This window comes from Henckelia pumila, chromosome 4 (assembly GCF_033568475.1).
Source record: "Henckelia pumila isolate YLH828 chromosome 4, ASM3356847v2, whole genome shotgun sequence".
In the NCBI taxonomy this organism is placed as follows: Eukaryota; Viridiplantae; Streptophyta; class Magnoliopsida; order Lamiales; family Gesneriaceae; genus Henckelia; species Henckelia pumila.
This window is the reverse complement of record NC_133123.1, coordinates 11,894,385-11,911,886: the sequence shown is the minus strand read 5'-3', so window position 1 is coordinate 11,911,886 and position 17,502 is coordinate 11,894,385. Positions and strand designations below refer to the sequence as shown.

The window sequence follows — 17,502 nt, the reverse complement described above, 5'->3', positions numbered from 1 at the left end:
AAACAAAAAAACTATTTTTTTTTTTGAATGTACAGATTGTAAAATGGATAATAATTAATAAGTGGTGACTTGGTGTGAAGTGTAAATTAAAATATTGGAATGTGATTTCCTTATATAACAATATGACTTCAAAAATGAAACTGAATTGTTCTCGGATCATGATAGGTATACAATGAGACTTATACATGGGGTTACAAAGTGTATTTAAAATTACAAAATTATCATACATGCATTTTTGAAACATTTTTTCAAATCAAATGTAGAGATAATTTTGTAATTCCAAATGCAATTTGTAACCCAATTTATAATCCTCATTGTACATATAACATTATCCATTTCGATTCGAGAACTTAATTCATATACCTTATTTCAATTTCAGTATCTTTCATTTTTATGATGTTCATTCATTTCGAATATAATTTTCTAACACGTACGTACGTCCGATATTGTTTTAATCGAAGAGTAATTGCATAATTCGGAAACTTCTATTTTAAAATACTATTTCCTTTTATTTTTTATGCAATACGTACACTCAGTGGTAAGAGTGCATTAAACATGATGGAAATATTACAAGGTACGTAGGATGTATGTATTCTTGCTCACATTTACATTAGTATGACTCTGTGCGAGGTATGAACATGGAGCCCTCCATCGATGTGAAGATTGATCATTGTTCTGTATTTTACTTCCTTTCTCTCATCACTTAATCTGAAGACGAAGAATTTCACCAAAACTGCTGCGAAAATTTTCATCTGTCGATAAGCAAATTCCTTTCCCAAACAAACTCTTGGTCCACCCTGTTTGATCACAAGTATACATTCAATTCATCGAGAATAATTTATGATGAATTCGAGAAATCAGACTCAAAGTACTTGCTGTTGAATTTAAGATGATTGCTTAGTTCCGAACCCAATGATGGGGTAGCATTTGATACTAATAATAATCTAAAAAAAGGTGAGGGAGAGGCATGCTAATAGGGGGCATGAAGGCATGCTAATAGGGGGCGACTCCTTAGGTAATACAGTGGTGCATGGAGAGGCATGCTAATAGGGGGCGACTCCTTCGGTAATACAGCAAAACAATATTTCATCTCCCCAGTGTTCATCCGCCACTAACTTAAACAGATCAAAATGAAGAAGAGAAGTTCATGTCAAACCAGACACTCCACATACCCACAAGGAATGTGAAAGAAAGTTTGACTACTCTTGGGCTGTTGAATCCAAGTGCACAAGGGTTAAAATAGCAAAACTCATGATATACATGACGGGTCATGAACCGACAAAATGTATATTAGGAGCATGATGATGGCATATAAAACGCAGTTCAACAGGAGAAGCAATATTGAGTGCACAAGCAGAATATGATGAGTTACTAATAACTGACCTGGAAGGCAGTGAATTTGAACGGGCTCTCCGGTTTGAAGCAGCCATTCTCATCAAGCCATCTTTCGGGTTTAAATTCGTTAGCATCATCACCCCATATAGATTTCATCCTTCCCATTGCATAAGGTTGATAAGCCACCATATCGCCTTTCTTCAAACTATAACCATCCGGCATAGTATCATCTGATGAGCATTGTTTTGCATCCTATTCATTAAAAAAGAAGAAATTGTCAATTATGGCCGTATATGTCTTGGATGAAAATGAAACCCGCTAATTGGCATCTTAGCTAAAAGCTTGGAAACTAATAGCCTAATTCCAATTACACCCGAGAAAGATAGGAGTTTGGAAAGCAAAATTTTAACTGCTTCAGGACTTACCACTGGAACCGAAGGATACAGTCGGAGAGTTTCAGTTAACACGGCATGTAGATAATGCATATTCTCCATAGCTGCTTCATCCACCATATCAGTATATTCTGAAAAATTTGTCGCTTTGTTTGATCCTACTGCATCGGTTATTTCTTGAGCCACTTTTTCCTGCACGGAAGGATGCTTGCAAAGCATGTAAACAAACCAAGACAGTGATGTTGCTGTCGTGTCCTTTCCAGCAATTATGAAGTTCAGTATTATATCCCGCAGGTATTTAGGATTGGTATTTGGCAGCAGCAAGAACCTCGACAGAATGTCTTCTTTTTTCAACTGCATCTGTCACACAAAGTATAATAGCTAAGAAATTGACAACATTTGACCAGGGATAGATCTAACGAGCGGTGAGCACAAATGTCAAGTTTTATCTTCAAACACCCTAAGTTACCGCCACTTGTTAAATTCATGGGTCCGTTTCCATGTTTATCTGTAAAAACAACAGATTTATTCACGTACATATGCCTCATTCGGGGACTTATTCATTTGCTCGGACTTGCTAGAGATCAACTTATAAACGAAGTCATTGATCACTTGAAGATGTTTCTTCAATTTTGCTTCCGAACCAACGTAGAGAATTCTCTTTATCTTCCATAGAACATCCACGTATCTCCAAAGAGTCATTGCGCTCGCATTATCAAAAGCGTCGCTAAATTTGGTGCCTTCTTCATTTGATCCACACATACTGTCTAAATCAACTCCAAACGCAACTCTGAAAATTGAATCTAAAGTGGACTTCATAAAAAGGTCCTACATATGTTGTGATAATCAGTGGATTTTCTTTTTAAAATTCATCAGTTTTCGGTTGAAAATCTTGGAGAAAAAGTAAAAAACTCACTTGAATATCCATTTCTTGATTGGAATCTGCAGCATCAGACACTATCTTGGCGAGCTTTACAACATTTTTTCTAAAGACGACACTGCTGAAATCTCTTAGAACCCTTGTGGAGAACTCATGGCTCGATACCTTTCTCTGCTCTCGCCACTGCTCACCGTCAACTGCGAAAATTCCTTCACCTAATAGATCCCTTAAAATGTCACAATTATACTTTCCCTGCAAAGATTTAAAAAAATTATAACCACCATGAAGTTCCTGCAATTGTTTTGATTAAAAAGGAGTATGTCCGTAACTGCACCTGATATTATTCTCACTAATATGGAGAGAATACAAACAAAAAGCATTGAAAGTATATCTTGGCAGCTCATAAAATCAATGAATATGGATTTGAGGCTTGTGCAAATCAAGGGTCTGCTTTAGAACATACCAACAGTCCCAACCCAGCATAGTGACTCATTACATTATTCATCCGAATATAAAACACCAGAATTTAAACATAGGGATCTAGACTCGAGTAGCACAAAGTGTAAACACGGTTACATCTACTTCAGAATCATCTATGACTAAGTACTCATTCTAAATGTTATTTTTCCTGATAAATTATGACTTTAGTTATTCTGGGCAAAGATGATTTCCATCACCTAATGTAGCTACTGTCATCCCAATCAGCAGAAAATTTGAGTGGCAAATTCAGCAATCGTGCCAAAAGAAGGGAAAGAAAATCAAATTTTCATGCATAATCTTTGGTAGCTTTGAATCCAAAACACACCAGAACTAAATTCCTCTGTCTTAGATAATGCTAATTGCTAACTCTATGAAAACTTGATGGCCTAAACAAAAAGCATTCAAGTCCTATCTGGAGCATCTGTTCATTGTTCTACCCGCTGAAATTATTTTTTGTCGTCCACATTTTACCCAGTTTTCATCATTTCATGTATTTTATTTATATATGTAATCGTTCTTCCTTTTATAATATCAAATAATATATTGATCTATCAGTTTGACGATTTATATTACTCAGTTTTTTTTGTTTTTTTTTTCATGAATTATAAGTTTGAAACATTTATATCAAATGGTCGTTAGTAGATATAATTGGTTCTATTTTTTTTTTTTACTTATACGTTGGTAAAATTTTTAGAACACAAGTAGAAGATAATATATTAAATCCTAGCTAGCATCCTAATTATAATTTCAAAAATCAAAATTATTTTTAATCATTACTGGATCATACAGATACCTGTTTTAGTTTGCATCAAAAAATATTTTGAACTATCAAAATCAAATCTAATATAATCAAGAAACGGAATTTCAGTTAGCTCAAGTCCATTAAAACCCAGCAAAAACGATAATGCTGCAAAAAGAACCCATTTAAGCACCAGAAACTAGAACAGAGCACAAATAATGTCCATTTTTTCCAAAAAATCCCAAGATTGCAACGCTCTTGATCAGAAGGAGGATTCTCCCATGAAATCAAGTTTAAAAAATCACCAAAAAGTAAGTGTCATACCTTGCCATAATTTTCGAAGTTGGTTTTGAGTATATACTCGACATTAGCTGGGTCGGAAGTGTAAACCTCGCTTCGGAAAATCCCAATTAACCTGTAGGTGGTGTGCTTTGTGGCAAGATCAGTCATGTAATCGTGCAGTCGATTGAAGTTCATCAGCTGGTTAAGAACCGTACCCCCAATTGGATGGAACTTCTTCTTTCCCTGCTTTTTGTGCAGTTTCCCGGCGAAGAATCTAATGGTGAGAATAGATAACAAGATACAAATCAAGGTTGCTGCCGCCATGGGAATTGGCGTCAAGATTACCAAATCCATGCCTGCACAGTGACGATACATACAAATCTAAATGGATCGCTATTTATAGTCGTTGAATACCCAAGAGACAGTTTTTCATTTTTTATTTTTATTTTTATTTTTTTTAAAAAAAGTACATATATAAAGTGATTATTTTCCGATATATATATATATATCCCCATATTAACTTAATTTGGAATCCTCCACAACATACCATAGGTATAGGTTTCGAATTTTCACATTCCATTCGTATTATGTGACTAGGAGATTTACAAAACAATTTGAACGTGAAAAATATATACTCTTTTTTTGAAACTATAATCTTGAGCATTAATTATCTAACATGGAGGGGAAAAGAACAAGATAATTTTAGGAAACCGGGATAAGATGTTATGGATTAATATCACCTAGAATTATTTATATTTTATTTTATTAAATAATAATTAATTACTATATGATCATAAAAACTAGGGTAACTAGTATATATATATTGTTTTAAAATAATATAATTTTGAAACCTCCTTTTTTGTGACGATGTAACATGCTAACACCACTAAAGATAGGCTCGATTGTTCGAGAAAATATCGATCAGAAGAATTAAACTCTTGATCGTTGATTAAACGTATACATACTTCATCAAGTAGAATATCATCTCGCCTCCAAGGGGGTGTTCAAGTTGGTGGAGTAGGTACTCTTGGCCATAGGTCAGGAGTTCGATTCCCCCTGTCAACACCTTCTTGGACTAGTCTGTCACACAGGGCTTGCCTAGTGTGGTTTACCTGACTGGCGTAGAGGGTTTACCTAGAGCGTACCGAAAGGTAGCGGCTGCGGGTTCCCACGTCACAAAAAAAAAAAAAATAGAACATCATCTCGATTTTTATTTATTTATATATTAATTTAAAAAAAAAATTATCTACAGAATAAAGGATTCACTTTCACGTTACTAATACATAGGACGGACATTTGATTGCCGAACAAAATTTCATAGACTGAAATACTTGAAATACGTGACAATCTTGAGTTCTCATACGATTAATGTGCAAGAGTAAAGTAGGCACACCCTCTCACAACTTAATTCCTAAAATATTAATGTTTGGCACGTAGAATGAGATAATCAAAATATATTAATATATGATACGAGCATATACGGTGTAATTAGATATATCAAATTTGGGGTATAGATTAAATGTGAGTTATAAAATCAATAGTTATTTTATTATTCACATCAAACTGTATGTAAAAATAATTAACGATCTTCATGCTGTTGAAGCATATTAATTAACGATCTTCAGGCTGTTCAAACATGTGTTGTGCGTCTATTGAATGTGATAATTGGGTTTACCTAATCCTGTGTATACATTTATACGCGGAACTTAATACACATGATATGATATGTAGGGACATTAATTGTTGTAGGTAATAAATGAGGCCAGCCCTAAGTTTAATTAATCGAAATTCACCGATGTAATTAAAAGGTAAAAATATCGCATTTAGATTGGGGTAATGCTATATGTACACGAATGGTTGCACGTTGTGTTATATATTGTACTTGAAATTACATGATTATCCTACATGCATTTTTGAGAGATTTTTTCCAAATAAAGTGCAGAGATAATCATGTAATTTCAAGTGTAATGTGTAACCCAATGTGTAATCTTTCGTGTACATGTAGCATTACTCTTTAGATTAACGTTGTTAAAAAAGGTAATAAAAATGCACCGTTTGGTTTGAGTGATAGGATAAGTAATCCATAGATAAGTAATATAATGTAAATTAAAAATAAATAAGAAAAAATAATTAATACATTATTTGATTTGATTGATAGATTATAATTTATTTGATTTAATTTATGTAAAATTATTAATTTATAAATAGATAAATAATATGACGAAAATAAGGCGAAATTAATTGGGATAAGTTATACATAGATTAATAATAAATCAAACCACAGTGTGCATGGTTGTTTGTTTAGTATATATATATAAACTAGAAATAAGTCATTAGATATATCCTTAGCGTAGCTGGTAAACTCTTCTCTTGGAAGAAAAAAAGAGCAGGGTTCGAACATCACGGTTCATTTTGTTTTTTGAATTTTTTTCTACTTGGGCAGTTGGGCTAAGTAGCCCATAACAATTTATTTATTTATTTTCATTTACGTTTTTCATTTTTTTAAAATTTTTGCTTCTTAAGCTAAGTAACCCTTTAATAAATTTTTTGATTATACAAATTTCAATGTCTATTGTTAACGAGACTTTGTTTTTATAAGCTTAGTACATTAATAAGCTCATCTAATTTTTTATTTTAATTGGACAAATTCCATTCTCTATTATTGAACTCATGGTCCATCATCGAGAGTTGACTAATTTTTTTAATGTATTATCACACTATGCGTGAGCATCTCTCATAAATCTAAACTTAAATTTTATTTATTTTTTCATATTGAAAAAGATCTATAAAATTAATAAAAAATATTTTCTGAACTTTAAATTAAAATTTAAAAGTAAAGCGCAAAATGACACAAAAAATTAATGTTTTTATTAAGTTAAGATTTGATTTTGCTAGTGGTAAGTGGTAACGGATCGCTGTGGCTCTCGAAAATTTTAAAATTTTATTATTATATAAAAATATTTATATGTATCACACAAATACAAATTTGAAAAAAATTAACGCACATATCACAAGTTAGCTCCGTCACCTTATATTATCGTTACCTAGTATATGGCCCCCTCACAGTTAAGATCCTGGATCCGCCTCTGACCTTAGTTTAGTAATACCCATGATATGGTATGAATACCCTTTAACGAACAAAATATTTAAATTCTCGAAAACAATTGAGTTTTTAACCTTACATGCAACTCGAGTTTCTTGTTTAAGCTCAATACTTCTTTATGATGGAGCTTGCATGTTAGCTATACGTGAATTGCTGGGCTTAGTATAAATCCTCAACCTTGTGTATGAATAATGAAGTTGGATAAGTACACTAGTATCCGAATACAAGCGTTGTGTGCTTATATAGTCTATTTTTAACGAAAAATGCATGGTAAAATAAAAAAATACATAAATGATGTTTTCATACATAAATAGGCATCGAAGGGCAAAAACATAAATAAATGTGACATTTTGGTAATTAAATGGCTATCAAATGGATCAAAAGTCTCATTCATGTTTAATACATATTAAAATAAAAAAAAATACATAAATGATGTTTTCATACATAAATAGCCATCGAAGGGCAAAAACATAAATAAATGTGACATTTTGGTAATTAAATGGCTATCAAATGGATCAAAAGTCTCATTCATGTTTAATATATACTAGTGGTAACGCACAAGCAATACGTGTGTAATTAAGAGTCCGCCCACCAATACCATTATTTAATCATCTAGGCAACTAAAATACGTTAAGCAGTAATCTTTATATAGTCATATACATGTCAGTCAAGTTTTAATTTGATATGATGTTTAAAAAAAAAAAAAATTATATGGAAAACACCCACTATGACCATTTATGTAAGCGCTGGTTGAGATGTCGTCCACCTTGGACGTACATGACGTCACATCTGCGTGCTCATCGTATCAAAACTATTTGTATATTTCCTATTTAATAATAATTTGTCCGGGCCGGGGAACAGCCAAAATATCAAGGCTTCCCTTTATATGAAGCGTAATCATGGTTCTGTACGTTACATTTTTAGCACCATCCCCTAATTTGAAACGGAAAAATCGAACCAGACTAGCAGATAATATCTTCATTTGACGATAAGCAAAGTCCTTGCCTAGACATATCCGAGGCCCCCCCTGGAATATATATGCACGCAAATTAACAACAAAACGTCGATCATATATAATTATATTTCTTGTTGTCTCCATATAGATTAAATGAGATATATATATAGAAACCTACATGAAATGCAATGAATTTGAAAGGCGATTGGGGTTGAAAGATCCCATTTCGGAGCCATCTCTCTGGTCTGAATTCCTCCGCGTCGTCTCCCCAGATATCGGGCATTCGTCCCATGGCATAAGCCATGTAGTATACACCATCTCCCTTTTTAAGCCTATACCCATCAGGAAGAGTATCGTCTGTTTCAGCACACCTTCCATCCTTCATATTTTTAATTTGATAGTTAGTTATTATATTAAATTAAAATGATTGAAAAAAAAAAATCAACTTTTTGATTAAAAAAAAAAAAAAAAAAACTTACCACGGGTACCGCAGGGTACAGCCTCAGGGTCTCAGTCAATGCTGCATGAAGGTAATGCATTTCCTCGAGTGCTTCATCACTCAAACTTTGTATAAAATCATCGACGTTTGAGTCGTCGTTGTTTGGCATAACGACGACTCTACTCAATTCTTGTAAGATTTTTTCTTGGACTAATGGATTCTTGCAGAGCATGTAAATGAACCAAGACAGCGCGTTTGCGGTGGTGTCTTTACCAGCGATCATGAAATTCAGAATTATGTCCCTCAAGTATTCGTCTGTCATCGTGTCCGGGTCCTTCTTGCTTTCAACCAGAAACCTTGACAGTATGTCTTTTTTATCAGTCTCCTGTACACATAAAATTAGACTTAATTTTGTTCAATCCAATGTAACTCAACCCAAAATTGACTTAAATTTTCATCGATATCATTTATAAGTTCGATTCGAATGTTGATACATCTGTCCCACGTGTGAGAAAAATCAAAAATATAAAATGAGTTTATAATGGCTACAATGAAATTCTATAACGAGTTAATCATTTTCGTAAAACGATGACAAATACGAAGTAGTTGCTATAAGGGTCAGTCGCGTAGACACGGACCGACATAATGTAAACTATAACCTGAAGCAAAAACAGATATAACGAATACTCACACAAGGTGGTTGGGTCTCCATTTGTTCCTTCTTGATTTTGATAACACTGTCCACGAAATTATGAATAAATTTGATGTTTTTCTTGAGGGTCGCTTCTCCGCCAATATTGAAGTATCTCTTGATCCTCCACAGTGGATCTGGATAACGCCAATATATTAATTCATTTGAATCATCAAAGGCTTTGATAAATTCACTTCCCTCTTTATTTGATCCTTGGAGACAATTTAAGTCAACTCCAAAGCCAACTTTGAATATGGAGTCCAGTGCACACTTCATCAACAGAGCCTGTCAAATGCAAGTGAATGATTTTATATTTCATGAAGTTTTCCAATGTTTTTCAATGCCAACCCTTTATTTTTTTTCGCTAAGCTTGGTTAGTTAACGAGTCACCTGCATATCAAAAACTCGGTGGTTCTCTGAAAACTCAAGAACAATTCCGACCAATTTGGCCGCATTTTTCCTGAACACCGAGCAGCTGAAATCTCTCAACACTCTAGCCGAGAACTCGAAGCTGGCAAGTTTCCTTTGCTGCCTCCACTTGTCTCCATCCACCGCAAAAATCCCTTGTCCAAATAAATCAGTGACGACTTCTTGATTGGACTCGCCCTTGGAATATCCCCCGAAATTCGTCTTCAGGATATGCTCGATGTTTCTCGGTTCAGTAGTGTATATTTGGCTGTGATCTGGGGAAAGCAGCCTCCAGGTTCTGTGTTTCTTGGCCATTTTGATGTGGTAGTCGTAGAGTGTTGTGAAGTAGAAAAGTTGATGGAATACGGTTCCGATGACCGGCGGGTAGTCCGGGTTGTTCAAGGATTTTCCGGCGAAAGTTTTGATTACGAGGGATGAAATGAGGATTGCCACAAGTAGGAGTGTGGTTGCAGTGATGTAAAAGATGGCTTGGAGGATCATATGATCCATGTTTGATGTTGGATGAGGAAAACTTTGGATCAAGATTTAACAAGAAAGGAACTACAACTTCAAAATTTGTGAATTCTTTGGTTAAAGAACATTGTAATGTCGTATGTGTTATTCATCTATCGTTAAAGTTATCGAGCTAAATTTCAAGGGATTATAAATATATGCATCTTCATTTATAGGTGATTTCAAACAAACGATAAAGCTTATATACATATAATAATCTCTACGGCATAGGTGAGACCGATCCAAATTATATTTATAATGAAAAATAATCGTTTTTTTGCATAAAAAAATGTTTTTCATTGGCCGAGTTGAACTATAGATTTGTCTCACAAAATTGACATGTGAGATCTATCTCACAAGAGTTTTTGTATGTAATTAATCAATACAAATTCCTCTGATCTCTAATTAATGGAACTTGAGTATAATTATGATGCATTTTCATAATTAGTGAGTACTCAGAGGCATACATTTAGGGGATGTAAATGAACCAAGTCGCTTCTGAGTTATTCGAAACTCGATTCGATAAAAGCTTGTTTGAGCTCGTTTAGTGAAGCTCGTTAAGATAAACGAACCAAGATCGAGCTTTACGATATTCGGCTCGTTAGCTCATGAACATATTTGTTTAGTACGCTCGTGAGTCAGGTCTTAAATGAAAAAATCATACTTTTGATATTTGATTTATAGATTTTCACTTTTCGTTATGACAAATATATAAAAATATATTATTATAATAAAATTATAAATTTTAATAAAAATATTATATTTTTCTTGCAATATCAAATATAGTTTTTAATAAATTTAACGAATATTTAAATTCATAATTTATATTTATTAAATTTGTTTAGACTCGATAAAAGTTTGAATAAGCTCGTGAGTGATAAATATATTCGTTAAATAAAGTTCAAGTTCAACTCCATTATAAACGAACCAAGCCAAAAACTTTCAAAAGTTCAACTCAATTCGACTCGATTACATCCCTACATCTCAAATAAAAAACATCCTTTCAAATTTGATATCTTAATGCTTAATGGCCTATAAGTCCTGGACTTCACAAATAGTTAGGCACAACAAAGAATTCTACGCTGGAGGGGCTGGACTTTTATTTGTGTTTTTTATTTATATATAAATAAAGACTACTAGGTAGAACTTGCTAAAGCCCAACCTAGCTCATGCTTAAGATATACCCGTGTATATATATATGCCCAACCTAGTTCATGCTTAAGATACACCCCTATATATATATATATATATATATATATATATGAGTTTTGCTATCCTGCCCACCTTCCGTGCCCACTTTCATGCCCACCTATGAGGTGACACTCATCCATTGGATAAACCATTTGTATATGATTCATCTCATCCATAGGATGATTGTCACCTCATAGGTGGGCATGAAGGTGGGCACAGGAGATGGGCAGTATAGCAAAACTCATATATATATATATATATATATATATATAATCCCAAGGGGGAGGTTGGGCTAAATTTGATATTTTTTCATTAACATGGAACCCTAAACCTCCCCCCAGCCCCAGGAATTAAATACCTAGTGATCTTATTGCATGGCAACTCGCTTAATGTGATGTCATCATCATTTTTTTTTTTTTTTTTGAGTAAATGTCATTATCACTTTTCATAGAGAGCTATCTCTTCGACCATCTATAATCCAAATCATTTAATTTTTCAATCTATAATCCAAATATTTTAATTTAATAATTTTTTATGATGATAAAAATATAACGTTTTTTTTTTTGAAATATAAAATAATATTTTTTAAAATTTTTGGGATCAAGTAGGATACCTCTCAAAAAATTGGCATGTGCGATCGTTTCATAAAAAAAATTATGATTAATTAATCAAAACTAAATCACTAAGATGTCATCTTAGCTTGTACAATTCGATGCTATCTTGGGTAGTGGCTGAAGGTAGATTCAAGCATCCAAATTTTTTGCATCTCATATGCGGAAGAAAAAACAAAACCAAAAAAAAAAAAAAAGGGGGGGGGGGGGGGGGGGGGGGGAAACCTTTGATGTTAGCACATTGGCGCAATTCCCCGAATGCTTAGTTGCTGACAGTACCATTCGATGCTACCTTCTGTATGTTCAGATAGATCCGATGGCCCAATTTTTTTTAACCTCCTATGAAAAAATTTGAACTCTTAATACTAACACACAATTAAACAATACCCGTAAGCTAGCTTAATTCAAAACCACATCCATCTTGTTGGTTGCTCATCCAATATGGTCACTGAATGCATGGTGCCACTTGCATAAAAATTAAAAAGTCGTATTCACGATGGTTTATCTAAAAAAAATGTTATTTTAATTAATAATCTTATAAATTGTATTTATTTATTTATTGATGGTTTCTCTCCGTAAACTCCAAGGCATATTAAAAGATTAATCAAATTGTATCTGTCAAGGGACAGGGGCTCAATAACGTTCTTGTTCTTCAAAAAAACATTCTTGTTCTTGTCACGTATCGTTATTCGTTCATCATTGATTTGAAATGCAATGAAACAATCGTTGGCTTGCATAAAATATGTTGGCACGATATATAATTATAAATTGATATTTTATTTGTCAGAAGTGGCCCCTGTTAGTTTTGCCCTTCAGGCTAAAATTTTCTTATAATACTTTTGTTTATGTTAGAACTCCAGATAGATAAAATAAAAAAATTAGTGAATATATTTGAAAATTATCTCTTCTAGGTTTTCGGTTTTACATTTTTGAATGATTGTAGGGAAACCAGATTGGAAGTTGGATTTTTTCAAAAAAAAAATATAGATTGGAAGTTTTTTTTTTTTTTGAGAAAAAATAGATTGGAAGTTGGAGCTTCAGAAATTGGTGTCTGTTTATCTCTGTTTGATCCAAATTGTTATTGGGCCCATACCAACCTCAACAAACACCCGATTAAAGTGGCTCAGCCCAATTAGGCCCATTTATTCTTAAATAGTGCAAAAAAATAGGGAAAAGTTAAAAGTAAAAGGTGAAAAGTGGGGCATCCGTTCAGCCAAATGCAGCAGTGCATTACAGCACATCGCCAGTAGAATCCAGGGCATATTTTGTTTCCCCTTTAATCAAATTAGGATTTACATTAGTTGAGCTTTGTGGGTGAAATCCCATTTTGGTAAATAAATCCAAAAAAAATTGTGATTTAATAAATCAAATAGGTCCCAACGTTAACATTGGAGATACCGGTTTATGGTTTGTTTTCAAAAACAAGAAAGATTGAAAACATTACCATATTATCATACTTGGGCTTCCAAATATGAATTTTCCCCGTTCACAGGATATTGTTTAAGGTCTAACAACGAGTATATAATATTTTTTATGAGTTAAATTGAGTTAGAGATCGGTGGTCTCGTAAAATTATAATTAAAACCTTTAGTTTTGTGTAGTGTGAGAAATTGGCCACTTCAATATGATATTATTTCGAACTTTTCCAATAAATTCCACAACTTTCCGTTTACAACATCGCCCAAGAAATTCAAGTGACATCAATTAAACTTCCTATGATTTTTGAATCTGCCAATTACTCTTTTTTTCTTTTTTTTTTTTTTTTTAAATTCGAAATCAAAACGAATTAGATAAAAGCTCGACCAAACCCGCCAAAGCAATTATGCGCATGGGCATGGCATGCCCCCGTAGATGGTTACTTTATTGCGAAGGGTTGTTTTGACACAAAACCCACAAGGAAATAAATATTCTTGGTTAAGATTCTTGAAATGCCATTAGTTTGGCTTTGTTGGATTATTATAATTACAACCACCGACGAAACCAAACAATCTCATAGAACAGACAAGAAGGAACACAGGGTACCCCTTTTCAATAAATGTCCTCCAAAGCAAAAGGCAGGGGCAAACTTGTCATTCCACACAAGGAATTGGTACACATTTAATATTACCAAACTTTGGAATAAAATAAAATAATTCCAGGCTGTTAACTGGAACCATGGCCACCATCCGTATACTCACATGCCTTCAACCGGGGTTTAGCACCACAAATTACAATATCCGAAACCATGGTCCAGTATGTATCTCCTTGATTTAATATACCGCGTCTCGTCTCAAATATATAAATTGTATTTTGTTTTTTAAAATTGTCTCAAATTTATATTCAGATATTTGTATTTAGTAGTATTTTTTATTTTTTTAATTAATCTATTTGTATCATCATTAAATGCATTTGCTACTTTCATTATTACGGTTTTATATAGAAATATAAAATTGTCTTTTTCAATTATATTCTTAATTTATATTAATAAATATACCATTTATAAACTTTTCATGGCTACGAGATTAACCATTGTAGTCTGTAGATGATATCTATTACAGTATTACTATATATTATACAATAAGGGAAAGATTTCTTAAAAATAAATAATTTCGAGTTAAACCATTTTCTTGTTCAAAATTTATCCTTTCATTCCATTTCTTATTATGATTTAATTTACAATTTCTTTTATGCGAATTTTATTTAAAAATACTAATTTGAAAGAAAACTGCTTCCAGAGTAAAATAAATAAATAAAAAAGCAAAATTTTGTTTTATAGACAAATTTATAAAACTACCAAAAGCTGCTAGCGCATGTCATCTTTTTTAAAAAATATTTATGTATCAATTAAGAACTTCATAAAGCACTTGGATCTAAATTTATTGATTCGATGTACAAAAGCAATATGTACCTGGACTTGCTAACAAATATATAATAGAACCTACTAGAAGCAACGAATAAAGTTCCTTTCGAATATGCTTGTTGAGAAACAATAACGTTATGTGTATTTTGGAACATTAGTTGTCTCATGTTTTAGGATTAAGTGATAAATAAATTATATATATGATGCTTCATCAAAATATGAGTTTATATCTTCAAATCATCACCCAATTATCAAACAAATGTAGATTATCGACCTTCACCTAATCACTCAAGTGGAGGCTACAGACGACCTAGCTAGTCGCCTGTAATCAAAGGTGATCTACGTTAGGAAGGGATCGAAGACTCGGAGGTATGCTTTGATGAACTTTGCAAAATCTGATATTATGTTTAGTGGAAACTTGACTCAGGACCAGCAGGAACTATTATCTAATACCCTAATGGAGTTACAAAATGATTTGAGATCTGGTAAATACCTCTGCCTGCCTTCGCTTATAGGGAAAAAGAAGAAAGACATTTTCAACTATCGAAAACATTTTAATAGACATCTTCAACCCTAAACTTTTAAAAAATTAGCACACTCGCCCCTTCAGATGAGTGATTGTTGCGCACGCGCCCCTCATGCAACTGGACAAATATTTTGATATTTTTTTTGCACCAAATACCCCTGTGAAATAATAAAAATGAACATTTGACCCCTGTGAAAATAATTTTTAAATTTATTCAACCCATAATACCCAATTTTTAATAAAATCCAATTATAAATATTTAGAAAACATTTTTTGTTTTATTAATTTTTATTTTTTATTTTTAATTTATTATCATTAATTAATTATTTTCTAAAAAATATTATTACTTTATCCCGTTATCATTATTTTATTAAATTCACTTCGTATTTTCAAATTTTTCATTAAACATGCATTCATAAACAAGTATTTAAATAATTTCAAGTACCAAAATATTGAACTAAACTGATAAGTTCAAACATATTGTTTTTTTCGATTTAGGACTATATATTATTGAATTTAAATTTTTCGAAAATATGCATTGCACAATTTGTAATAAATAATTAAAAAATAACATGCTTATATAATTCTAAATCGAAAAAGTAACATTCATGAGCTTATCATTTGGTTCAATATTTTTGTATTTTTAGATATTTAAATCCTTATTTATGAATCATGTTTAATGGAGAAGTTGAAAACACGAAGTGATTTGATAAAATAATGATAACGAGATAAAATAATTTTTTTAAAAATAAATTAATTTAAAATTATAAATTATAAATTAAAATAAATAAAATTAAAAATTTTGGTACTTATCATTCACTTATCATTTTGATTTAATATTTTGGTACTTTTAGGTATTTAAATATCGTTTATGAATGCATTTTTAATGGAGAAGTTGGAAACAAGAAGAAAGTTTAAAAAAATAATGATAACAAGATAAAATAATAATATTTTTTAGAAAACAATTATATAATCATAATAAATTTAAATTTTAAAATAAAATTAATTAAACGAAAAATGTTTGCTAAATATTTTATAATTAAATTTAAATAAAAATTATGTATTATGAGTTGAATAGATTTAAAAACTATTTTTACATGGGTTAAATATGCATTTTTAATATTTCACAGGGATATTTGGTGCAAAATAAATCAAAATCTTTGCCAGTCGCATGAGGGTCGCGTGTGCAACAATCACTCATCTGAAGGGGCGAGTGTGCTAATTTTTTAAAAGGTCAGTGTTGAAAATGCCTATTAAAATTTCACATGGAAGAAGCATGTATTTTCAATATTTCACAGGGGTGGTTGATGCAAATAACCCAGGTAACTTACTCACATGTGAGTTTTCCATATTTTTTTATAATGGTTACTAGCTAGTCCTGTAGTACATATGTGTTGCTTTATTTAAAAAAAATATTTTTTTTCTACAAATATTTTCAACGATAAAAATATATCTAGTGCGTGGCATTGACGATCGAGTTAAATTGTTTAGTTTATAATTCTGTTTTTAGTATTTATGGTTACTTTTTCTTGTATTTTCTTATTTGGATTTGTAAAGTATTACATTTTTCTAAAGTATAACTTAATTATATCTATCATCTATGTATCATAAAATATAAGCACTTAATTTTGTGGGTATTTTGAGCATTTATTTGATATATATATACCCATTCAGTTTCATTTATTTAATTTTATGTGTATTTTTACGTAGATTAAAAAAATTACTAGATAAATAAGTTTTATAAAGAAACTTATCATTTTATTCTTATTTAATAAGTGTTATGATACAATATAAAAATTTGTTGAAAGTAACTGAATATTTTAATGAATAAAGATAGCTTGATAAAAAAAAAATTGGAGAAAATAATATTACAGTCGAGTTTGTATACAAAAATTGAAGCTTGAAAAATCACTTAACAATTTTATAAAATATTTTTTTTTTGAAAAAATGAAAATAATTTTGCCGTTTTGATAATAAATATTAAAAAGTGTTATTGTCTTTTATTTTTAGAGAGAGGTAGTAATAAGAACCTAGAAGCTAAATATTATAACTTCATAAAAAATAATTAACCTTGTTGTTTTTTGTGGCTTCTCTGACAAAACCAATTGGTCTGGGAAA

The 17,502-nt window shown here is 31.7% G+C and overlaps 2 protein-coding genes across 2 annotated transcripts; both read right to left on the bottom strand.

Moving 5' to 3' along the window:
* Positions 1 to 499: 499 nt before the first annotated feature.
* LOC140865287 (cytochrome P450 704C1-like) lies at positions 500 to 4,475 on the bottom strand. Its single transcript, XM_073269881.1, has 6 exons — positions 4,151 to 4,475; positions 2,644 to 2,859; positions 2,265 to 2,555; positions 1,761 to 2,087; positions 1,384 to 1,587; positions 500 to 797 (listed from the first exon to the last, which is right to left on the bottom strand). Exons 1-6 carry the CDS (start codon positions 4,460 to 4,462, stop codon positions 606 to 608), a joined length of 1,542 nt encoding a protein of 513 aa, XP_073125982.1. The 5' UTR covers positions 4,463 to 4,475; the 3' UTR covers positions 500 to 605.
* Positions 4,476 to 8,037: 3,562 nt separating this feature from the next.
* On the bottom strand, positions 8,038 to 10,214 carry LOC140860488 (cytochrome P450 704C1-like). Its single transcript, XM_073263499.1, has 5 exons — positions 9,687 to 10,214; positions 9,297 to 9,581; positions 8,646 to 8,990; positions 8,345 to 8,545; positions 8,038 to 8,238 (listed from the first exon to the last, which is right to left on the bottom strand). Exons 1-5 carry the CDS (start codon positions 10,212 to 10,214, stop codon positions 8,038 to 8,040), a joined length of 1,560 nt encoding a protein of 519 aa, XP_073119600.1.
* Positions 10,215 to 17,502: the final 7,288 nt, after the last annotated feature.